This window comes from Selaginella moellendorffii, unplaced genomic scaffold, assembly GCF_000143415.4.
Source record: "Selaginella moellendorffii unplaced genomic scaffold, v1.0 SELMOscaffold_68, whole genome shotgun sequence".
Classification (NCBI taxonomy): domain Eukaryota; kingdom Viridiplantae; phylum Streptophyta; class Lycopodiopsida; order Selaginellales; family Selaginellaceae; genus Selaginella; species Selaginella moellendorffii.
In genome coordinates, this window is record NW_003314329.1 from 352,976 (window position 1) to 372,849 (window position 19,874).

Sequence of the window (19,874 nt, forward strand, 5' to 3'; positions counted from 1 at the left end):
AGCGCAAAACCTTCTCTTTTCCTTGATTGCCTTTAGGATGTTACAAAACAAAACTAGGGATCGATCGCGTAGAATTTCACTTCTTGGCCGCTGTCACGTTGAACTTGAAGAAGATGATATCTCCGTCCTGCACGACGTAGTTTTTGCCTTCCTGCTTGTACTTGCCAGCAGCCTGGAAGACAAAACACACAAATACTTCCTTGCAAATCACCCAAAATCCATTTTTTACCTTGACAGCAGCCTCGGATCCAAGTTCTTTGAGGTCTTCAAACTTCATCACCTGAGAAAAGGTTTAATTTGCACCAATGAACGAATGAAAAGCTGCATATCTACCTCTGCACAGATGAATCCCCTCTCAAAGTCAGTGTGGATTGCGCCGGCGGCCTGGGGAGCCTTGGAGTGCTTCCTTATTTGCCAGCACTTCACCTTCAAGAGAAGCACGAGCTAAGAACGTCAAAAGATAAACTGAATCACGAATACCTCGTCAGGACCAGCCGTGAAGAAGTATATCAAGTTGATGGCCGCGAACCCCGTCTTGATAATCTTTGGCAAAGCGCTGAAGAACACAAGACGATCCACATCAGAGCTGAAAACGGATTATGTACCTCTGAACCGCTGCTTCATCGCTAGGCGCGTCTGCTAGCCTTTGCTCCAGCACTCCGCTAAAGGGAATGAGGGGGTCCCCTCCATGCTCCTGAACCCTGTGAACACACAGTGCTAGGCTGAGAAGAGTCTGCGTTCAACAGCGAGTGGCCTACCAGGCGTGAATTTTCGGCAGCCACTTGTTCTTCTTACGCAGATAGTCTTTCTCCGTCATGTTCACCTGCGCCATAACTCTTCAAAAGCTCAGAAAGAAGGAAGCAATCGAGACAGTACCAGGTATACAACTGGCTTTGCCGAAAGCAGCTGGAATGTGTTAAGGAACTCTATCTCAGACTGCTTCCATTCCACGAGCCTGACGTCCTTGCCTTGCTTGAGACTCTCGTGCACCTAAAAAGCAGCACAACCGCATTCAAGTGTTACAACCTGTGCCGTGCCATTCAAGCTCAAACGCCAACCTTGTGGCAGCATTCGAGCTCCAGTTTGAGCTGCTTGTCGTTGCTCCGCTTCAACGCCTTGTCGATGTCTTCGATTCGTCTCTCGATGAACTCTAGATCCTATAAGCAGTTGAAGCAAGCTCTCGCGCAACTAAACAGTACTACCTTGAGTCGCAACTCCAGCGTGATAATATCCAAATCCCGGATGGGATCGACGCTGTCTTCTACGTGAATCACATCCACGTCGTCAAAAGCTCCTGAAACCCAAGGCATGACGATATCAAATCAAAAGATATGAAGTGGCGAACTCACTAATGACATGGAAGATCCCGTCCACGGCCCGGATGTGTGACAAAAAATTGTTCCCGAGGCCCTGGCCTTCGTTGGCACCTCGGACGAGCCCAGCTATATCGTGCACTTCCAGAAAAGCCGACACCTATATCAACCGAAACGAGAGAAACTCTCGAGAAAATCACGATCGATACAAAAAATCGTAGCTTACCTCACTCTTGGGCTTGTGGTGCTGGACCAGCCAGTTGTAGCGCTCGTCGGGAACCGACACTCGAGCCTCATTGGGCTCGATGGTGCAAAAGGGGAAATTCTCGGCGGGAATGGAGAGCTTGGTGAGCGTGTTGAAGAGAGTGGACTTGCCGACATTTGGAAGCCCCACCTGCGAACAATGCAAGCCAGAATCAATCGAGGCGAGAATTTCTTCTTCCCGGCCGAGAAATGGAGCACTCACAATGCCGATCTTGAGATGGGACGAGAATCTGCCGAGGATCTGGCGCTCCGCCGTCGCGTCCTTGCCCTTGGCGCCAGCCGCGGCCTTGGGCGCCATCGCCCTAAACGCGAAAGAAAGAAGACGAGCACTGTGATTTAGGGTTTATTGGGGACACGTCATCACTCCTCGCAATGACATGGTGGGGATGGATAAGGCGATGTGGCGCACAATCTCGCTCTCTCGCCGCTAGTCCCTAGCTATGGCAGCGCTATCGGCAGTGACCACATTCCATCGCTGCGATCAAGCTCCCGCGATCAATCTGGGCGTCGCGAGGTGCGTAACACTGGCCAGGATTGTAAGGTGGAGATTTTTAGGGTGTGACGCTGCGAGCTCCTCGTCCCAGCGCATCTTCCATCCTCCGCATTGCAGTATTGCGTGCGCAGCGGCGGTCGCTGCTGGTTGGTACTCACTTTCACGAGATTGCTATCATCTTCCCTAGGTAGCCATGGATTCTTGTTTGGCATTCGCTTCTTCTATTGTTTTCTTTGTGTTTGTGTGTGTGATATAGCTTTGGTTCTTCGCTGTCTGTGTGTCTGGCCTCTTTCTTTCTTTCTTCCTGAGAGTCTAGCTTTGTGATCTATCCATTCTAACAGTTTTTTCTTTCGATTTCTTTGCTCGATCCAACGCAGGAGATGTTCCAACTGTGGCCGATACCAAGTCGGCATTCCTCAAGGCTTTCCGGAAGCCGATACCCAGCATTTACAACAACGTCTTGCAGGAGCTCCTCGTCCAGCAGCACTTGATGCGATACAACGCCACTTACAAGTACGATGCGGTGTTTGCTCTCGGCTTTGTGACTGTCTACGACCAGCTCATGGACGGCTACCCGAACGCGCAAGACAGCGAAGCCATCTTCAAGGCCTACATCGAAGCTTTGGGAGAAGACCCCGATCAGTACAGGTCTTCTTTCTTTATGTTGTTTGATGCTCGCTTCCTCACTTTCTACTTTCGCTTCGGTATCGCAGGAAAGACGCTAAAAAGCTCGAGGAATGGGCATCCTCACAGACTGCTTCGTCCCTCGCGTCTTTTAACTCGGGCGACGGCGACGTTGAGGAGGTCCTCAAGGATATCGCACAGCGCGCCGCCGGGAAGACGAGCTTTCACTACAGCCGTTTCTTTGCGGTCGGCTTGTTCCGGCTGGTGGAACGGGCAAACGCCTCCGATCCGGCCGTCTTGGAGAAGGTGAGAGTTGTGCTCGCGGCCTGTTCGTCACTTTACTCGTCACTGCTGCGCAGCTCTGCAATGCGCTGAACGTGAGCAAGATGAGCGTGGATAGAGACCTGGATGTGTACCGAAATCTCTTGACCAAGCTCTCGCAGGCCAAGGACCTACTCAAGGAGTACATTGACAGGTCTGTGTGTAGTGTCTAGATCTTTTCTTGCCAGTGGCTGACTTGCTAGCGCGCTTCTCGTGGCCGCAGAGAAAAGAAGAAGAGCGCGGAGAGGGAAGCATCCAAAACCAGTGAACCAGTAAACAAATGAACGCTACGGTTTTGTTAGAGCTCTCGAGCCCTATGTAGTTTGCACGATCACTCTTGTGTAATGGGTAAAGAGGTACGTATGCATTTGGTGTATTATATTCATGACAATCGTCAAGCAGAGTTATAGCTTCGTACGTAGGAATACTGTCCAGGACCGTCCCTCGCGGTAAGCCTGTTAGAGAAGATCCTAGTGAAGGAAAAAAAAAAAGGTGTTCTCTATCGAAAGGGCCACGCCAAAGTTCATGCAGCTCCTCCCCGTGCTTTGGGTTTGTAAAATCATGACGATGTATGTATTTTGTTCGTTCTTTTTTGGTTCTTTCTCTGGCAGGATGAAGATCATATCATTAGTGGAGAAGGAAGAAGAAAAAAGAAATGGAGGTACAACACCTTTCTATAGATTTCTCGTGCAAAGCGTTTGTTCTTGACTCCTTTGTGAAGGACACGATGCAGCAGCAGTGACCCAGTTTGTCAACTTCTTATCGGCCGCCCCGAACGTTATTCTGGAGCCAAAACACTCTTCCCTTCGTTAGAAACGCGATTATCAGCGTCCTCAGAGCCATTTTTCACCTGTCGGAGCGCTCGAAGCTGGCGGAAGAAATCCCAGGATCATCCTGGGATTGGAAACGGCCAGCGTTGTGGAAGCTCAACACTGCGAGCGAGACAAATTCGATCAGCTTATCTCGAGCGGAATCCAACGCGATAAGATATGTTACCGTGGCTGCTGTCCTTGCTCGCGAGATCCACGTACTTGGAAGAATCGGATTTGTCCAGATGTTTCCTGCGGTGACAAAAACAAAACGAAGGAATCTCTTCAAGAGCGCCAGTAGAGATCTAAGCACCAAACCTGTCTCCATGCTTTCCTCGCTCGCGATACGGCTTGACGAGCACTCGGGCGCCACAGATGTAGTGAGGATTCCCTTCGGAGAGAACGATCTTGACCGTCTCGGGGTACACAAAGGTGACGAAGCCAAACATTCGCTTCTGCTGGAAGGGTATCCGGACGTCCTGGACTGGGCCGTAGGCTCTGTGCATGGAAGAAAGATGGAAACACCGTAACACCCAACATGGAATGGAATCAATACAAGGACGACTTACCTGAAGTGAGTGCTGACATCATCTTCGCTGAAGGAGCTCTCGGCCGGAAACGTGAGGTAGATCTGTCTGGAGCTCGGATTCACGCCGCTCAGATCGTAATGCTCGCCTGCGAAGGTGGCGAACTTGTGCGCGTCTTCGGCCAGGACGACCGCGTGCTGGCCATGGGGCCTGGAAAGAAACATTCGAGAGGGAGAGAGTGAGAGAGGAGCTACCTTTCCCCGAAACAAGGAGGGCGATGGTGGACAAGGAGCAAGAACAAGCAAGGAGAGATCGAGAAGAGGTCACTCACCGATCAATGACGGTGATGCTTCCTTTGAGCTTGGACAGGAGCCTGGTGAGATTGTAGCCCGACTTGCCGTGCCGCTGGCTCTCGGTCAGGTACCCCTCGGCTTGCAACGGCCTCCCGAATCTCTCGTAGTAGAGCTGCGGCAGCGCGGCGATGGAAACCGGCGAGGTGCGGCTGGAAAGGAGCTCCTGCAGCTCGCGGTCCAATCGCTCCAGCGAAGACGGCGATGGTGATGATCCATCTCCCGCCTGCTGCTGCTGCTGCTGCTGCTGCTCTGGAGGAGGAGGATGATCGTGCTGGGGTCCCTGGCCATCGACAGGAGGGTCTGGCCCCCCCGGCGAGGAGGGATCGACGATGTGATCGTGCGAGAAGCGGCAGCTAGAGCCGTGCTTGCAGAATCCCCGCGAGTAGTAGACGCAAGGCTTGGGCCAGTTGCAACAGCACGACCAGCGCAAATGGATGTGATCGTCCCCGGGACCGTCGAGCGGCCACCCCGCGCCCGACGTCTCGGCTTTGATCTTGCTGCTGTTGAGGAACGCGAACGTCTCCGGGTAGAAGTGGTCATTGGGAAACACACCGCCGGAGAAGCTAGCGGCGCCGCTGCTGTGCTGCCGCCGCTGGAATGATCCGGAGCCCAGAGGAGGAGGAGGAGAATGGATGTGATCAACTCCTCGAGGCGGCGGCGGCGGCGGCGGCGATGGCGATGGCGGCTGGAGCATGACTTGGGTCGGCGCCGCAGCGCTGCCGCTGGCGGTGGCGCTGGCGGAGTCGAGCAAGCCCAGCTGCATTCTCGCCCTGGCCACCGCGGATTGGAGCAGCGCGTCGGGACCCATGGCCAAGCCGAAGATCTGGCGCTCGCCTTGATCCTCAAGGAGGAGATATCCCATGATCTTGGACACGTTATCCGGATCCACGGCCTGGACACGTGAGTAGACAATCCTGGTCGCCTCATACGCCTCCATTCCCGCCGCTCAAGCGCTGCGCGATGGCGATCGATCCATCCCAGGAGAGAAGAAGAAGTAGAACAAGCAAGCGAACATCACCCAAAATGCATACCGCGAATCTCATCGATGGATCAAAAGCTTTGCCCGTGGCGGCGCTGGTGGTGGCGGCGGCGCAAAGCAGCAGCATGGATCAAGCGGAGGAGCTCGCAAGTTCCATTCTTGGCCTGGTTTGTACAAGCAAACAAAACGAGCCTCTCTCTCTCTTGTATTCTACCACCCATGCATCATAGCTCCGGTACCCACCTGGCAAATTGCCACCACCTTCATTAAACACCCCCTCTCTTACATATAATGCGAGCGTACATCAAACCCATTGCTACGATGATTTGATTACCAGCGCGTAGCTCTACCTAGAAATCCAAAACCCAAACCAAACAAAACCCATGGCAGCAGCGCAGCTATTTTAGGAATCCGAGGAGGAAATTGTGCTTCACAATTTCAGCTGACACCAACTGCCGTTTGGGTGGTCTTGTAAGTTTCTTCTTCTTCTTCTTCTTCTTCTTCTTGTTGCGAGAAATCGGGCCTGTTTCAACCAAACGCCGCCAACCCAGGGACTGAAAAGATTGATCTTGAGTTCTCAACTTGTTGGCAAGAAATATATGTATGTTTGTGTATGTAGTAGTATCATCGGTTCCCGGGTGGTGTGCTATCTCCGTTGGGCCGAGCACCACCACCACCTTCGCTTGCAATGCCGGAGGACAATCCCAGGATGTCGGGAGTGATCTCCCAGCTGCCACTCTTGCGTCCCCAGCTGGAGCGGCGGGGATGGATGATCCCCCCCTTTGCATCGCCACCGCCACCGCCGCCGCCACCACCGCCGCCACCCTCCATCACCGGGAGCCTCCCAAACGCGTGAGCGAATGTGTCCTCCATGCCCAAGTTGTCCTTGGCTTCCGCCGCGGCCGTGTCGACGTTGCTCACTCGGCAGTGGAGGTCTGCGAAGGCGGCCTCGTCGATCAAGTGCTCCCCTCCCAGCGCCCACGAAGGCTTGGATCCGGCCTCGATGTCCTTGACGGGCTCCGAGCTGACGGCGTTGCGAGGCTTGCTGGACGCTACTGGCTGCAAGTTTGTCGAGGATGGGAGCGAGCCGTCGGCCTGGACTCTGGCACGGAAAACGTTGAACGACTTGGGAACTGGACTGCACAGGATCTCGTACAGGTTGTGAAACACGCCACGGTTATACGGGTTCACTTTGTTGTCATAACGGTACCGGAAATTCTCGTACGTGGTCTGCACCAACATATCACACACGACGATCGCTAAACCAAGCTGTAATAGTACGTCCAAGAAAGACGTACCTGATTAGTGCTCATGAGATACAGGTGGAAGAACGTAAGGCCGCCGACGAACCACACCGCAATGAAGGTGTAGGCCATGAGAAGTACAGATGGTGGCGACTTCCCCATCGCCCTCCATACAGTGTAGCTGTGGTCGTGCATGAGGAGCTTGATATACAGCGCACAGATTCCAAACACGTAGATACAGAGGAGCGTTGTCGAGGAGACAAACATGAAAAAGTACCGATAATTCCTCTGCAAGAAACACAGGACGAGACGAAGATGAGAAACGAAGAAGCGAAGAGACCAAGCAAGCGTACCAGGCCAATGCACTGCCCAACCCAAGGACAGTGATGATCGAAGCGCTGGACGCAATTGTTGCAAATGGAGCAGTGCGAGCAGCGAGGCGGCCTGTAGAGCATGCAAGTGTCGCAGTATTTGATCTTCACCGAGACGCCATTCACGATCACGTCCTTGGTTCGTGGCAATCTGAAGCGAGGCGTGAGACCACCGGCAGACCAGTCAGTCGGAGAAGTCGGAACCAGCTCTTCCTCGGCCTCGGGTTCCGGTGGATGCGGGTTCCGGGGGATGATCCCCGGATCCCTTCCAGAGGTGAGCATTAACAAGACGAGTACCTGGACGAGAAGAAAGAAAACGAAACGAAGAAGTGAGCAAAGACGAGAGAGCAAAAGCATGGAGGAAAGAGCACAGGGACTTACAAATGCGGTGTATACAACAGTGACAACGAGTATCGCAATCCCACTCCTGTCATTGGAGAACTTGTCGCGTAACCGGCTCGCGACGAACACGCAGAAGATCACAACCGGGACGATGATGAGGAAGAGAGTTACCAGCAGAGATCTCACGTCGGGTCCAAAGATGAGCCTTCCACCCAAGAAGAACTTCTGCAAGAACACACACAAAAAATGTTCCTTTAGCTTCCCAAAGCCTTGGGAACTTCCAAAGGAAGTCTCGCGAAACTTACATTGCTTCCTTTCCACACCTGGTAGACGCGCGTCTTGCCCGTCACTTTCTTGGGCGCATTCGCGGCCCGGGGAGGGGATGGAACCATAAACATCGCTGCGACCTAGACGAGCTCCTCTCCCCCGGCGCGCGCTAGATCATGCCCCCGCGACCACGAATCCAAAATCCTAGTGTAGAAATTCCCCCAGCTGCTGGCTACACCGCTATCGCTACAAAGGGCGCGGGCGCCGCGCTTACCAGTCCCGGGAGCTCCATCATCCCACTCCAACGAGCGCGTAGGCGAGCATCGGACATGGCACGAATTGGCGAGCGGCAGATCTGATCGCCTTGTCGCCGCGCTCCTCTCCGAAAACCCTCGAGAGCGCCACAATGGGTATGGGATGCCCAATGCGCAAGCACAGTGCCACTATTTGGGCCACATGGCCACTCGTCCGTACAAGAGAATATTTGTATTCCCCCATTTCTAAACCTTTGTTTGTTTGGATATCTGCGATGATCAATACGTACAAACACCATATCTTGCCACCACATGAAACAAATATTCACGTGTCCAGCAACCAAATCAGATGCTTTTATTCTACCCAAAAAAAAAATTAATGGAACGGGATCTTCTTTTTTCATCATCTCATGAATGGAATGAGGAAGTACTCGGCATAGAAGAGCTACGAAGATCAAACCAAGATCAAAGATCACGAGATGAAAAGATCAAAGACAATCCACACACCTTCCAGACGAACATGTAGAAAGACGAGATCGCTGCTTTGCTAGACAAGTCGACGCTCTGGGATCGCATCCATAGAATCGCCGCGATCACGGAATGACCCACCGTCTAGACGAATCCAACGCAAACTTGTAAGAACTAAAGCGATGATCACGAAACTCTCACCATGGCGATTTTGCTCCAGAGACACGAAGACATAGCCCCAAAGATCACCGCTGAAGCGTAAGCAGCTTCCAAGAGCCCAATGCACAACCAAAACACCTGAAAGAGAGGTGAGAAAACTTGAGAATCCAAACGAGCAACTGACCTTTTCCTGGCCAAGCCGGACACTAAACGACTGGATTCCAAATGTCTGATCGCCCTCTACGTCAGGGATGTCCTACAAAGACGCATGACATACGTACTTTTCCAGATTAGCTTACCTTGAACAAGGCTATGACGACCGAGAAGAAACACATGAATGCGGTGGCGAAGAGCAACGATCTGGGATAGAAGGCCGGTCTCTTGAGAACAAAGGCCTGCGAATTTGCAAAGTTTACGAGCAGGCAAAACGGAAAAACACAGCACACCTGCATGTGAAGAAAGAATGCGAGCTGAACGACAATGGCTCGCACCGAGAGAATGCAGCTGGCTGCAGCAACCGCGGACCGCTTCCATCGCAAGAAAGGAAGCTGCAAAAAACTCGAAAAATCGGATTTTTCGGGCTGAAAGACCAATCTTTTTCATACCTGAATCGAATACGCTGTCCCTAGAACAAAGCTGACGCTCAAGGCCCACAAAAGTGGCCTAGACTTGACCAGGAATCCCACTCCCAGACTCTGGAGCATCCATGTAAGTTTCGTGAGGAAGAAAGAAAGAAAAGGTGGCTCACCGAAAGCGCGGACGCAATCACGAGAGCGACCCCGGTCGCGAGCGAGTAGTCTCCAGACGCAAGAGGAAGATATGGCTTATTAACCTGAACTGCAAGGAAACACCCACGGAGAAACTCTTGTAACCAAGCGATGAGAAAAAGAGAGAAAAGTTTCGGCTGCTTCACCCTGTCGATCTCGATGTCCGATATCTGGTTCAGTCCCACGATGTAGATGTTCATCAGTAGCGCCGGGATCAAAGCCTGGAAGAAGCGTCCTGAGCGCTAGCAAAGAAATCGAGATGAAAGAACTCACCTGGAGAAGGCCCACCGCGAAACGCGAAGAGAGAAAGTCCGCCACGCTCTCGGCCGCGAGGAGGGAGATGGAGACGATGCCAATTGCCTGGAGCAAGAGATCCAAGGAGATGGTCGCGAAGAAAGCGATCAAAAGGGAAGAACTTACGGTGCCTATGACAGTGTGAGGCCGAGTGAAGCGGTAGAATGCGCTGAGCCAAGCAGCTATGTCGGGCTGTGCATGGAGAGACGATGACAATCCCGCGGCTGCATGCTCCGCGGCGCAAGAGATCCTGCGCTTCTTCTTCCTGCTCTTGCAATCCCGGAGCAAGACGATGGCAGTGGAGCTTCCAAGCGCGGGGAGCCCAGCGCCGCATGGATTGCGAGGGCGAAGAATGCAGGGGGAAGAACAGGACGTTCTCGCCAGCGGCGGAGGATGGCGGAGGCTGGCACTGGATCGCAGCGGCATGAGGATGATCGCGTCCATGGAGCTGCGGGATCCAGAGCTGGAGATGGAAGAAGAGAAACCCCTAAAAGAGTTTGTCCATGCCGTCGTTGCCTCTCTTTCTACCTGGATCGACCGTATAAAATCGGGCGCTTCTTTCTCACACTCGTGTCCCGTGGGTGGCCCGTCTAGATCACGAGTCCACCAGCGCCATCGTCATGGTGACGCGTGTTAGCTAGGGTTTTAGAGACATGGCGCTCAATCTCACAACGAGCGCGTTCGTGGGTGTGGAGCACGCAATGGCCGCCGCCATGGGCAGCCGCCGCTTGGTTCTGCGTGCCAGCCACATTGCTTCCTCGCGCAGCGCTCGAGATTGGTCATCGCCATCTCCTCTTCTGCTCAAACAGGTAAGAAAATCTTAGTTCTTTAGTTCTTCTCCTCATTGATTCATCGCAGAAAGAGGAAGAGGAGGAAACACTCCAGGGAAGAACACCACAGCACTCTCGTTTTCTTCCGCCAGACAAGGAAGGAGGAGGAGGAACCGCGAAGCCGGAGAAGATGAAGAAGCCATCGATCAAGGTGACGAGACCATCTCCCGGATTCAGTCCTTTCAGCGCACAGGGATTCGCGTCGCTCAAGCTGTCACCCAAGCTCGTCCAGAAGCTGGACGAGATGAATCTCAAGTCGCCCACGCAAGTCCAAGCGTCCGCCATCCCAGTGCTCCTCGATGGCCACGACGCTGCCATGCAATCCTACACTGGCTCCGGGAAGACGCTCGCCTACTTGCTGCCAATTCTCTCCACGATCGGGCCCTTCGCGGACGCTGGAGGAGACGAGTCCGCGAGGAAGACTGGCGCGATCGACGCGGTGATCGTCGCGCCGTCCCGGGAGCTGGCAATGCAGATCGTCCGCGAGGCCGAGAAGCTCCTGGGTGACGAGCACCGGCGGCTTGTCCAGCAGCTCATAGGTGGCGCCAACTTGAAGCGCCAGGCCGAGGCTCTCAAGAAGAACAAGCCCATGATCATCGTTGGAACTCCCGGGAGGATCTCCGAGTTTAGCCGCGCAGGGAAGCTCCACACGCACGGATGCCGGTTTCTCGTGTTCGACGAGGCGGACCAGGTGCTCTCCATGAAGTACCGCGACGACATGAAGCGAATCCTCGAGCATGTTGGAACTCGGAGAGCCTCTTCCTCGTCCTCGTCCTCCTCAAACTCGCAGCCGCAAAGATTAGAGAGGCAGACGATCCTCGTCTCGGCGACCATGCCGCCGGCTCTTCTGAAAGCTGCGGAGGACTGGGGGCACAAGCCACTGCTCGTCAAGGCCGCAGCAGCGACGTCAACCAGCCAGAGCTCGTCAGAGGTGGATTCGCAACAACAGAAAAGGTGGTCGAGTGATCCTGACGTGAGAGGAGCCCGGGAGAGCTTACCACCCAACCTCCGGCATTGCTACGTGATCAGCCCCGCCAGGCACCGCGTCTCCACGCTCCGGAGGTGCATCAACGCGCTGGATCCTCAGTCCGTGCTCGTGTTCATGAACTTCTCGCGGCGTCTCAAGGACACCATGTTCAAGCTCCAGGCCGGAGGGATCGACGTGAGCTGCCTCCACGGCGACAAAGGAAAGCTTGGCCGGAGCAACACACTCACTGCTTTCAAGGCCGGGAAGATCCGGGTGCTGGTGGTGAGTGAAGTTGGAGCTCGCGGTATCGACGTTCCCGAGTGTGATCTCGTCGTCAACTTGGAGCTCCCGACGGATGCTACGCACTACGCGCACCGGGCTGGGCGGACGGGGAGGCTGGGCCGCGGTGGAACCGTGCTCACCATATGCGAGGAGCGGGAGAAGTTCGTGGTGGACAAGTTTGAGAAGCAGCTCGGGCTCCAGATCGACCAATGCGAGGTCGCGTGTGGGGACGTGAGCCTGGAAGAAGAGGACCAACTTGACGAAGAAGACGAAGATGAAAGAAAGAGTTTTCAAAGCCGCCATAGCCAAAGAAACGAAGGTTACAAGAGGAGGACGACGATGCGTCCTTCTTTCGGTATGGAAGCTTGAAAGTTCTTCGTACAAAGCCCCCAAAAGGAGAAGAAAAGAAGCTTTTTTTTCAAACGGGAGCGCCTTTGTTTTTTGCAAAGGAGAGATCCCCGCCAGAGCTAGAGATCGTTTGTGAATTGTGTCGAATCGACGGTCCCGGCTCGGCCACGTCACGCTGGAAGCAATCTGCTGCTACTGATGGCGATGGCCGCCGCGGTTCTCTCTCCAGCGAAGTAAGGATGCGTCTTAGTGGCGCTTGGGTCGTCTCCTCCTCTTAGTAGCTAAGCTGCATTGCTCCATCTCGATCGATCAAGCTCGCAATGGGCTCGAGGCCTCATCTTCTCGCATTGCTCTCGGCACTAGCAGCATTAGCAGCGCTGGGGGGAGCTCGGGCAGCTCGCAGCGATGCCGCGATTCTACTCGACGTGAAGCGCGGCTTGGATCCCAGAGGTGAGGTTTTGGCGTCGTGGGTCGCGGGCAAAGATCCGTGTGGGGCGGAGGATGGATTCGTGGGCGTGGCCTGTGACTCGCGAGGAAGGGTCACCAACGTTTCTTTGCAAGGCAGGGGTCTCGAGGGAAGCATTCCAGCGGCCATTGGCGAGCTCTCCTCGCTCACAGCTTTGTATCTTCATTACAACAGCCTCTCCGGGAGCATTCCATCGTCACTGGCATCGCTCACTGGTCTCACCGACGTCTATCTCAACGTCAACAAGCTCTCGGGTGCCATTCCTTCGCAGCTCACCTCTCTTCGCAACCTCCAAGGTTCTTCCCATGATCATCATCATCTTCCTTTTGCTAGAACTTTCTTTGTTTCAACTTTGGCAGCTCTCCAGCTCTGCTGCAATGATCTGAGTGGTCCCATCCCTGACGCGCTTGGTCATCTCGGCTTGCTCAATCTCCTGGCACTGCAGCACAACCATCTCGACGGACGGATCCCCGCCTCGCTGGGCCAGCTCTCGTCGCTCAAGCACTTGGACCTCAGCTTCAACAGTCTCTCGGGTCCCATTCCCGCGGCACTAAACAACTTGGCCCAGATCACTGTTCTGGATGTTCGCAGCAACAAACTCTCGGGCTATGTCCCAGCAGGCAAGCGAAAACTTCTCATCGCTTCAAACTCTAAGTTGGTGGTGATCTTCGCGAGAACTTATACGATCGATCGTTTTGCGCAGGACTGCGAAGCTTGGAAACTGGATTTGCCTACAGCAACAACACTGGCTTGTGCGGTGTGGGCTTTCCAAGTCTTCCTTACTGCAGCGGCTCCGGAGCATCATCCTTGCAGCGTCCACAGCCTTTTGGAGCGGTCGCTCCGGAGCATGCTGCTACGGGCCCTTCGACAGCCACGAATCCTCGAGCTCGCGGCCACATTCCAAATCTCGTGGAGCCGCAAGCCAAGCCAGGGAACGCTGCCACCGTCGCTCAAACCGTAGCCAAGCGTGCTCCTCTCTCCACAAACTCCTCGTCCAGGATCCCGCAGATGGCGGTCATCGGCGGTGTCGTGGCCGTCACCGGCGGAGTGCTGCTTGCGATGCTCATGTCGTTCGTGTGGTTTCGGAGGCACAAGCAGAGAATCAGCAGTACTCATGACAGCAGCGGTGGGATCAAGGTGGCGATCATGGACATTCTCTCTCCGGAGCAGACCAAGAGCAAGAGCGGCGGCGATGGCGGCGGCAAAGGCAGCAGTCTCCACCTGGTGGCGCCGCTGGCCATGCAAAGCATCAACGCACCGAAGAGCCTGGTTGGATCCTCGATGAGGAGCTTCCAGTATCGGCTGGAGGAACTGGAGGTGGCGACGAACTATTTCTCGGATAAGTACCTCCTGGCCAGGAAGAGCAGCCTGTCGATCTACAGGGCGGTGGTGAGGGACGGATCCACCGCCGTGATCAAGTACTTCACCAAGACGAGATTCGTGGGTGGCGAGGAGGAGTTTGAGGCTGCGCTGAGCTCCTTCGTGCAGCTCAAGCATGACAATCTCGTCAAGCTCAAGGGCTTTTGCTGCGTCCAAGGAGGACTCCAGTGCTACCTCGTCTACGACTTCGTGCCGAATGGATCGCTCTTCGAGCACTTGCACGGCCCGAGCGTGTCACCTTTGGACTGGGGAACCAGAGTCCAGATCGCCCATGGAGTTGCCAAAGGTACGTAAGCTTGCATGGCTATGGAGTCCTAATCTAATACTCGAGATACTGCTACTACGCAGGATTGGATTACCTCCATCGCAATGGCGAGCAGGTCATCGTGTGGGCTTCCAACGTCCTCTTGGACGAGAGCTACAATGCTCTTGTGTCGAGCTGGGGTCACAACAAGGTGCTCGCGGACGAGCTCGTCTATGCCAATATCAAGACATCGGCAATGCTGGGCTACTTGGCACCCGAGTATGGAGTGATCGGCCACCTCCACGAGAAGAGCGACGTGTACGCGTTTGGGATCTTGCTGCTGGAGCTCCTCACGGGACGCAAGCCCATGTACGCGGACGGCAGCAGCTTGTCGGTCACCAATCTCGCCAACTTTGTGAGGCCGCTCTTCGACTCCGGCCATCTCGACACCGCCATCGATCCGTCCTTGGGGACCAAGTTTTCGGCGACTGGTGCGATTGGTATGGCCAGCATCGCGTTCTCGTGCGTGGCGCCAGTGCCGCAGCTGCGGCCAAGCATGGGACAGGTCGTGCAGAGGTTGTATGAGATCGAGACTCTGGCCGATGGTGCAGGAGCTTCCGCCACTGCCGACGCAGGATTCTCGTCTTCCGGAGAGGAGTGTACCTCGTACCCGACCCGGCAGCAGGCTGCGTACGCGGAGATGCTGGACTATGGACGCTAGCAAGCTTCTCTAACGTCAAGCTAGCTCTAGGAGATCATCGAACGAAAGAACACACTCACTCACACACATTGCCAACTTTGTGTTGTCTGTAACTTGTACCATGAATCCTTGCTCTAACCGTTTGCATTGATCGATCTATTCTTGAGTTACACAAGTTCTTAGATCATGTTCCTTCCGATTGAGAGACGAGGATTATATCGAACGGAAGAACACACTCACAAACATGCCAACTCTGTGTTTTATCTGTAACTTGTCTTTGCTCTACGCTTTGCATAGATAGAGTTACACAAGTTCTTGCTCGTCGATGAGATCATGCTCCTTCCGATTGAGACGAGGAGAGCTGCGACTGAGAATCAAACGACTCCGGGGATGCGTTGCCGCGTATCTCCTCGATCATCCGGACAACTTGGCTCATCTTGGGCCGCGCATCCGGCGAGTGAGCGACGCAGGCCATGGCAGTCTGCAGCAGCCCCACCATCTCCTCCTCGATGTCTCTATACCTCATGAGCTCCAGATCGAACACCTCGGCTGTCCATTCCTCCCGCACCACCGACTGCACCCAGCGCGGGAGATCATGCACGCCGTCGCGCTGCACCGGAGCTTTCCCCGTCAGGATCTCCAGCAGCAGCACGCCGAAGCTGTAGACGTCGCCCTTCTGCGAGATCCTCCTCGTCTCCCAGTGCTCCGGAGCCCGGTATCCCACCAGCCTGGAGCAAGCCGCCGAGTTCATGAGCAGCGCCAGGCCAAAGTCCCCGATGCGCGCCACCCCGTTTCTATCCAAGAACACGTTGCTCGACTTGATGTTCCCGTGCGGTATCTTGTGAGAACCGCTCTCCTGGTGGATGTACGCCAGACCTCTCGCAGCTCCAAGCGCGATGTTGATCCGGGTGGTCCAATCCACGGGTACACGTCCTGGTCCTCGGTTGCCTACAGAAAGAGACATCACACAAGCTTAGACGTCGATCGAAGAGATGGAATGGAAAACCAACCATGGAGCAAGCTATGGAGGCTGCCATTGGGCATGTAGTCGTAGACGAGGAGCTTCTCATCCTTGGCGTAGTAGTACGCTTGGAGCTGGACCAGATGCGGGCTTCGCATCCTCCCAATCAACTCGATGTGCTGCTCGAAATCCTTCCGGCTGGTGGAAGTCACGTCCTTGAGCCGCTTCACCGCCACGACGTAGCCATCGACGAGCATGGCCTTGTATGCCGAGCCCAGGCTCCCCTTGCCGAGCATCTCCGCCGAGGCTCGTAAGAGATGCTCCAGATCGAAGCTGGGAGCTTGTCCGCTACCACCGCCACCCACGAAGACGAGCTTGTTGTTGGTGTTGTTGCTGATCATGGAGGACACGGACACGGGGTGATCGGTGTCGAATTCCACGGCACTGGCGGCCGCGGGGACTGTTCTTGGCTTGGACGCGTACGTGCCGTGCTTGCTCTGCTGATCCAGCTGCGATCCAAATCCGGACGCGCTGCTGCTGCTCCTGTCCTCGAACTTACGACCACGTCGCCCACTCCTTCGCCAGTAGTAGACGAGGAACATCGAAGTCATGAGCACCAGCACGACGGCATCGCCCACTACGATGGCGATGATGGCTCCGGTGCTTAGCTGCTGCTGCTTCTTGCGTGAATGTCTCGTGGTGGACGCTGGAGTACTGCTCGTGTCGTTGGAATGCGAAGGCATGGCCAGAGAGGATGGAACGTAGGCGCGAAATGGTGGTGGTGGATCGATGGTATGGTCCGGAGAGGGTGCTGGCGATGGTGGCTCTAGAATGCTAGCACAGCGCGGGAGAGGCGAGCCACACAGCCCCGCATTGCCAGCGAAGGTGGAAGCATTGAAACGCTCGAGAGTTTTGGGGATGGTACCTCGCAGCTGGTTGGCCGAGACGTTGAAATCGTTGAGCATGGTGAGATGGGCGAGCGGCGGGAGCGCGGACGAGAGCTCGTTCCCCTCGAGACGCAGCGTGAGGAGATTCGTGAGCGCGTCCATGGAGCTGGGGACTGGACCCGAGAGCCTGTTGTTGGAGAGATCGAGCCGCCACAGGTGAGCGAGCTGGGAGATGGATCTTGGGATGGATCCGGAGAGATGGTTGCCGCCCAAGAACACGAACTTGACATTCCTCCAGTTGGTCAGGTCGGGAGGAATGCTCCCATTGAGCGCGTTGTTCTTGAGGCTGAGCAGCCGGAGGGAGCGCAAGCGCAGCAGCGAGTCGATGCCCCCCACCAGATCGTAATCCTCCAGGACGAGCTTGGAAACGCGGCCCTTGACGCACGACACGCCCACCCATTGCGTGCACAGGTTGCTTCCTCTCCCCCAGCTCCTTAGCCTTCCACCATTCCAATCCGCGGATTGCTTGAATGCCAGTAGCGCTTCCACCTCCTGCTGAGCGCCCAGATCACCTCCTACCTCTAGCGCCACCGCCACCGCCGCCGCTAGCGCCACCACCACCACCACCACCACCACCACCAGCGGCTTCATCTCTCGCTCTCTTTTCTTTCAAGAGAGCTCTACGCTCATCATGGCACCTAGCCTATGCTATATCGCGCTCTGGCGCTCCAATGCTTGCTTGTTTTGCGTGTTTTAGCTTTGGTTGTGAGATTTTCCATAAGGTTTGGATGATCATCCAGCCCCCAAATCACGGGATCAAGCAGGGAATCACCCAACTCTCTGCCCGCAAGCCTGCCAAACATGTCACTAGCACTTAATCTCAACTGACCGTTGCAACCTGGCTCTCGTGAGTGGGGGGGACTGTCACCCAGGCCCCTACACAAAGAAACAAAAGCCCGGTACACAAACAGTGTGTATCTAGCAACTTCCTCTTGATTATAAATATGGAGTCAAAGACGCAATCATCTTTACAATGAGAAAAACATGGCCAAGAGATTCTTAGATCGAGGAAGAATATACAAATAGAAAAAGGTTTGCCCCACTGAGTGGAAATACGCGTCAAAGAGGACTCTTATAGTTGGCTCAAGCGATGGATGTCATCTTTTTCGAGTCTGGGCACGGCAGCCACAGCTGGTGGATTGCCGGCCGCCGCGGTTTATAATCGCCCAAGAAGCGCGAGCGACAGAAGAGACAATGGAAGAGACCATGGAAGAGACAAGATCTTCTACTCCAGGTAAGTCGAAGAAGAGGGTTGTGATCAAGATCAAGGCCAAGAGAGCCGCGAGCAACACTGCTCGTCTGGTTGGATGCGCGGGCGTGGCAGTCGTGGGCCTAGTCGTGGATGTTCCAGCGGTTTGCGGCATAGCCGTGGCCAAGGCTCCAGTTTTCCTGTGGAAGGGATGGAAGCAAGAGGTGATCAACATGGAAGAGTGCGTGGAAGATGGCGTTTGCTCGAGGCCGATTTGCTTGCCAGTCACGGGCGCCATGCTCGCGCTCTGGCCCGCGAGAGTGGCCGCGTCTCTAGGATCCGCGCTGCTCTACAGCCTCGCAAAGGGCTTCAACGGCGCGGTGGTGGCTTACCGGGAGAAATCCATCCGCTGTGGCCTCAAGCACGTCATCGCGGCCATCGCCGAGTATGACGAGCTCAGCAACGACATGATCCATCTCAGGCAAGGGACTTGTCTCCCAAAGCCGGCGTATAGGAAGAATCACCGCCATCGTCACCGCCGCGATCAAGAACCAGCTGATGATCTAGTACACGAGCGCGAGCAGCAAAAGCGAGGCCTGGGCGTTTCATTCCACGTGATTCGCGAGATGGATCTCGGCGAGCTCTTCGAGTTCATGAGCTCCGGCTATGGCCCGCGCCTGATCGAGCAGGGCCTGCTGGCCTCCACCGACAAGTTGACCGTGGAGTCGGCAGCGTTGACTATTCTTTCGTACTTGTTGACGTCAACGAAACAAGAGGAACGCGGACATGACCATTACTACGATTCGCTGGAGACCCTGCAACGTCAGATCTTAGAGGCTGAGCTGGATGCCACGGAGGAGCAGTACCTCTATGACATGGTGCTGCGTCGGCAGGGCGGTTTTCGCGAGCTAGATCCAATCCGTGGCGCGATGCTGCAGGCCTTTGGACGTAGGATCCGAGGAATCTCCGCGTTCTTGTCCAGGAACCCAGAGTTTCGGAAGCAGTATGAGGCAGCCATGGATTCTACTGCTGCTAGCACTGCATTGGATCATCCAGATCGATCAGTGGTAATGGAGGACATGATAAGTTTCGATTGACACTCAGAGGCAAAACTTTTGAAAACTGGAATGAATTCTGTACACAAGAAAACTCTTGAGCTTATGCATGGTTTTAGTCTCCACTTTGTAACGAGGGGGAAGAAGATGATGTGGTCGCATTCTCAGGGAGTGGTGGCATGGGTCTGAAAGACTGCCTCCTTCTGAAGTATGATGTCCTCAATGGCCTCCTCACATACTTTCCTGAAGGTGGAGACCAAGGTATGGAGTTTTCTCTGCAGCAACCGTCCAATGCATCCGTGCTAGGACTGCTTGAATCTCCTGGATCATTCTTGGAAATCAGCTGCTCCAAAGAGTTGATCTTGACGTTGTTCTCCAAGTTCTCTTTGTTATGCACTCGATGCTCTTTGATCTCTCCTGAATCCTTTGGAAGCACAACAGATTTCTTCCCTTGATCAGCCTGTGCTTGCAAACCTTCCTTTCTTAACAGGCTCGCCACCGTGTGGAAAGTGAGGAGATAGAACATGTGGCCCGGCATGAGAATCACATCCGGTGTGAGAAGCGCTGCGCTCACAGGTGAAACACGAAACACATCGGGTCGTGTTACATAGTAGTGCTGTGTGCTTTGCATCACATCTCCTGCCCTCACGGGGCCA

At 54.8% G+C, this 19,874-nt stretch overlaps 9 protein-coding genes across 11 annotated transcripts; 4 read left to right on the plus strand and 5 right to left on the minus strand.

The window, feature by feature from the left end:
- LOC9653058 (obg-like ATPase 1) lies at positions 1–1,934 on the minus strand. The gene is made up of 12 exons (XM_002985497.2): positions 1,780–1,934; positions 1,540–1,707; positions 1,350–1,473; positions 1,203–1,294; positions 1,059–1,157; positions 877–990; positions 759–823; positions 606–701; positions 481–556; positions 334–426; positions 230–280; positions 1–172 (listed from the first exon to the last, which is right to left on the minus strand). The coding sequence occupies exons 1-12, from the start codon at positions 1,873–1,875 to the stop codon at positions 77–79; spliced, it is 1,170 nt and encodes a 389-aa protein (XP_002985543.1). The 5' UTR covers positions 1,876–1,934; the 3' UTR covers positions 1–76.
- A 20-nt stretch (positions 1,935–1,954) lies between these two features.
- Positions 1,955–3,545, plus strand: LOC9653339 (protein THYLAKOID FORMATION 1, chloroplastic). Of its 2 annotated transcripts, XR_002990185.1 has the most exons (6): positions 1,955–2,216; positions 2,448–2,718; positions 2,784–3,000; positions 3,054–3,169; positions 3,239–3,371; positions 3,418–3,545. XR_002990185.1 is itself a non-coding variant. In XM_002985442.2 (5 exons), exons 1-5 carry the CDS (start codon positions 2,018–2,020, stop codon positions 3,297–3,299), a joined length of 864 nt encoding a protein of 287 aa, XP_002985488.2. In that variant the 5' UTR covers positions 1,955–2,017; the 3' UTR covers positions 3,300–3,400. The 2 variants fall into 2 exon arrangements, 1 of the variants encoding a protein (XP_002985488.2); XM_002985442.2 differs by lacking the exon at positions 3,418–3,545 and having other exon boundaries at positions 3,239–3,400.
- On the minus strand, positions 3,365–5,862 carry LOC9653059 (zinc finger CCCH domain-containing protein 54). Its single transcript, XM_024659433.1, has 7 exons — positions 4,683–5,862; positions 4,394–4,561; positions 4,143–4,322; positions 4,012–4,076; positions 3,866–3,947; positions 3,686–3,798; positions 3,365–3,619 (listed from the first exon to the last, which is right to left on the minus strand). The coding sequence occupies exons 1-6, from the start codon at positions 5,639–5,641 to the stop codon at positions 3,690–3,692; spliced, it is 1,563 nt and encodes a 520-aa protein (XP_024515201.1). The 5' UTR covers positions 5,642–5,862; the 3' UTR covers positions 3,365–3,619; positions 3,686–3,689.
- Positions 5,863–5,983: 121 nt separating this feature from the next.
- On the minus strand, positions 5,984–8,296 carry LOC9653340 (protein S-acyltransferase 8). The gene is made up of 5 exons (XM_002985499.2): positions 7,946–8,296; positions 7,680–7,865; positions 7,281–7,595; positions 6,982–7,215; positions 5,984–6,913 (listed from the first exon to the last, which is right to left on the minus strand). Exons 1-5 carry the CDS (start codon positions 8,036–8,038, stop codon positions 6,308–6,310), a joined length of 1,434 nt encoding a protein of 477 aa, XP_002985545.2. The 5' UTR covers positions 8,039–8,296; the 3' UTR covers positions 5,984–6,307.
- A 108-nt stretch (positions 8,297–8,404) lies between these two features.
- Positions 8,405–10,381, minus strand: LOC9653341 (probable homogentisate phytyltransferase 1, chloroplastic). Of its 2 annotated transcripts, none has more exons than XM_002985500.3 (11): positions 9,976–10,381; positions 9,829–9,915; positions 9,702–9,776; positions 9,537–9,620; positions 9,394–9,483; positions 9,235–9,336; positions 9,088–9,183; positions 8,973–9,044; positions 8,831–8,926; positions 8,669–8,773; positions 8,405–8,606 (listed from the first exon to the last, which is right to left on the minus strand). In XM_002985500.3, the coding sequence occupies exons 1-11, from the start codon at positions 10,291–10,293 to the stop codon at positions 8,565–8,567; spliced, it is 1,167 nt and encodes a 388-aa protein (XP_002985546.2). In that variant the 5' UTR covers positions 10,294–10,381; the 3' UTR covers positions 8,405–8,564. The 2 variants fall into 2 exon arrangements, with proteins under 2 accessions (XP_002985546.2, XP_024515186.1); XM_024659418.1 differs by having other exon boundaries at positions 9,537–9,625; positions 9,976–10,307.
- A 29-nt stretch (positions 10,382–10,410) lies between these two features.
- Positions 10,411–12,351, plus strand: LOC112340620 (DEAD-box ATP-dependent RNA helicase 47, mitochondrial-like). The gene is made up of 2 exons (XM_024659409.1): positions 10,411–10,658; positions 10,708–12,351. The coding sequence occupies exons 1-2, from the start codon at positions 10,503–10,505 to the stop codon at positions 12,295–12,297; spliced, it is 1,746 nt and encodes a 581-aa protein (XP_024515177.1). The 5' UTR covers positions 10,411–10,502; the 3' UTR covers positions 12,298–12,351.
- Positions 12,352–12,581: 230 nt separating this feature from the next.
- On the plus strand, positions 12,582–15,223 carry LOC9653060 (LRR receptor kinase SERK2). The gene is made up of 4 exons (XM_024659403.1): positions 12,582–13,038; positions 13,102–13,362; positions 13,446–14,408; positions 14,471–15,223. The coding sequence occupies exons 1-4, from the start codon at positions 12,597–12,599 to the stop codon at positions 15,085–15,087; spliced, it is 2,283 nt and encodes a 760-aa protein (XP_024515171.1). The 5' UTR covers positions 12,582–12,596; the 3' UTR covers positions 15,088–15,223.
- A 22-nt stretch (positions 15,224–15,245) lies between these two features.
- LOC9653061 (probable leucine-rich repeat receptor-like protein kinase At1g68400) lies at positions 15,246–17,836 on the minus strand. The gene is made up of 2 exons (XM_024659404.1): positions 16,077–17,836; positions 15,246–16,014 (listed from the first exon to the last, which is right to left on the minus strand). Exons 1-2 carry the CDS (start codon positions 17,563–17,565, stop codon positions 15,398–15,400), a joined length of 2,106 nt encoding a protein of 701 aa, XP_024515172.1. The 5' UTR covers positions 17,566–17,836; the 3' UTR covers positions 15,246–15,397.
- Positions 17,837–18,168: 332 nt separating this feature from the next.
- On the plus strand, positions 18,169–19,260 carry LOC112340626 (uncharacterized membrane protein At3g27390-like). Its single transcript, XM_024659434.1, has one exon. It carries the CDS (start codon positions 18,169–18,171, stop codon positions 19,258–19,260), a length of 1,092 nt encoding a protein of 363 aa, XP_024515202.1.
- The last annotated feature ends 614 nt before the right edge of the window (positions 19,261–19,874 follow it).

Excerpts from the sequence above, each read along its gene's own strand:
- LOC9653058 (XM_002985497.2), bottom strand. The coding sequence starts at position 1,875 with ATGGCGCCCAAGGCCGCGGCTGGCGCCAAGGGCAAGGACGCGACGGCG. Across the intron at positions 1,158-1,202 it reads CGCTGGAGTTGCGACTCAAG|GATCTAGAGTTCATCGAGAG; the intron begins GTAGTACTGTTT and ends AACTGCTTATAG. Across the intron at positions 173-229 it reads GATCCGAGGCTGCTGTCAAG|GCTGCTGGCAAGTACAAGCA; the intron begins GTAAAAAATGGA and ends TTTGTCTTCCAG.
- LOC9653339 (XM_002985442.2), top strand. The coding sequence starts at position 2,018 with ATGGCAGCGCTATCGGCAGTGACCACATTCCATCGCTGCGATCAAGCT. Across the intron at positions 2,217-2,447 it reads CGCAGCGGCGGTCGCTGCTG|GAGATGTTCCAACTGTGGCC; the intron begins GTTGGTACTCAC and ends GATCCAACGCAG. Across the intron at positions 3,170-3,238 it reads CTCAAGGAGTACATTGACAG|AGAAAAGAAGAAGAGCGCGG; the intron begins GTCTGTGTGTAG and ends TCGTGGCCGCAG.
- LOC9653059 (XM_024659433.1), bottom strand. The coding sequence starts at position 5,641 with ATGGAGGCGTATGAGGCGACCAGGATTGTCTACTCACGTGTCCAGGCC. Across the intron at positions 4,077-4,142 it reads CGAGGAAAGCATGGAGACAG|GAAACATCTGGACAAATCCG; the intron begins GTTTGGTGCTTA and ends TTGTCACCGCAG. Across the intron at positions 3,799-3,865 it reads AGCTTCGAGCGCTCCGACAG|AATAACGTTCGGGGCGGCCG; the intron begins GTGAAAAATGGC and ends TTTTGGCTCCAG.
- LOC9653340 (XM_002985499.2), bottom strand. The coding sequence starts at position 8,038 with ATGTTTATGGTTCCATCCCCTCCCCGGGCCGCGAATGCGCCCAAGAAA. Across the intron at positions 7,866-7,945 it reads AGGTGTGGAAAGGAAGCAAT|AAGTTCTTCTTGGGTGGAAG; the intron begins GTAAGTTTCGCG and ends GTGTTCTTGCAG. Across the intron at positions 6,914-6,981 it reads ATCTCATGAGCACTAATCAG|ACCACGTACGAGAATTTCCG; the intron begins GTACGTCTTTCT and ends ATGTTGGTGCAG.
- LOC9653341 (XM_002985500.3), bottom strand. The coding sequence starts at position 10,293 with ATGGACGCGATCATCCTCATGCCGCTGCGATCCAGTGCCAGCCTCCGC. Across the intron at positions 9,621-9,701 it reads CGGACATCGAGATCGACAGG|GTTAATAAGCCATATCTTCC; the intron begins GTGAAGCAGCCG and ends CTTGCAGTTCAG. Across the intron at positions 9,045-9,087 it reads TCGTCATAGCCTTGTTCAAG|GACATCCCTGACGTAGAGGG; the intron begins GTAAGCTAATCT and ends GCGTCTTTGTAG.
- LOC112340620 (XM_024659409.1), top strand. The coding sequence starts at position 10,503 with ATGGCGCTCAATCTCACAACGAGCGCGTTCGTGGGTGTGGAGCACGCA. Across the intron at positions 10,659-10,707 it reads CTCCTCTTCTGCTCAAACAG|AAAGAGGAAGAGGAGGAAAC; the intron begins GTAAGAAAATCT and ends GATTCATCGCAG.
- LOC9653060 (XM_024659403.1), top strand. The coding sequence starts at position 12,597 with ATGGGCTCGAGGCCTCATCTTCTCGCATTGCTCTCGGCACTAGCAGCA. Across the intron at positions 13,039-13,101 it reads CTCTCTTCGCAACCTCCAAG|CTCTCCAGCTCTGCTGCAAT; the intron begins GTTCTTCCCATG and ends CAACTTTGGCAG. Across the intron at positions 14,409-14,470 it reads CGCCCATGGAGTTGCCAAAG|GATTGGATTACCTCCATCGC; the intron begins GTACGTAAGCTT and ends GCTACTACGCAG.
- LOC9653061 (XM_024659404.1), bottom strand. The coding sequence starts at position 17,565 with ATGAAGCCGCTGGTGGTGGTGGTGGTGGTGGTGGTGGTGGCGCTAGCG. Across the intron at positions 16,015-16,076 it reads CCTCCATAGCTTGCTCCATG|GCAACCGAGGACCAGGACGT; the intron begins GTTGGTTTTCCA and ends CTCTTTCTGTAG.
- LOC112340626 (XM_024659434.1), top strand. The coding sequence starts at position 18,169 with ATGGAAGAGACCATGGAAGAGACAAGATCTTCTACTCCAGGTAAGTCG.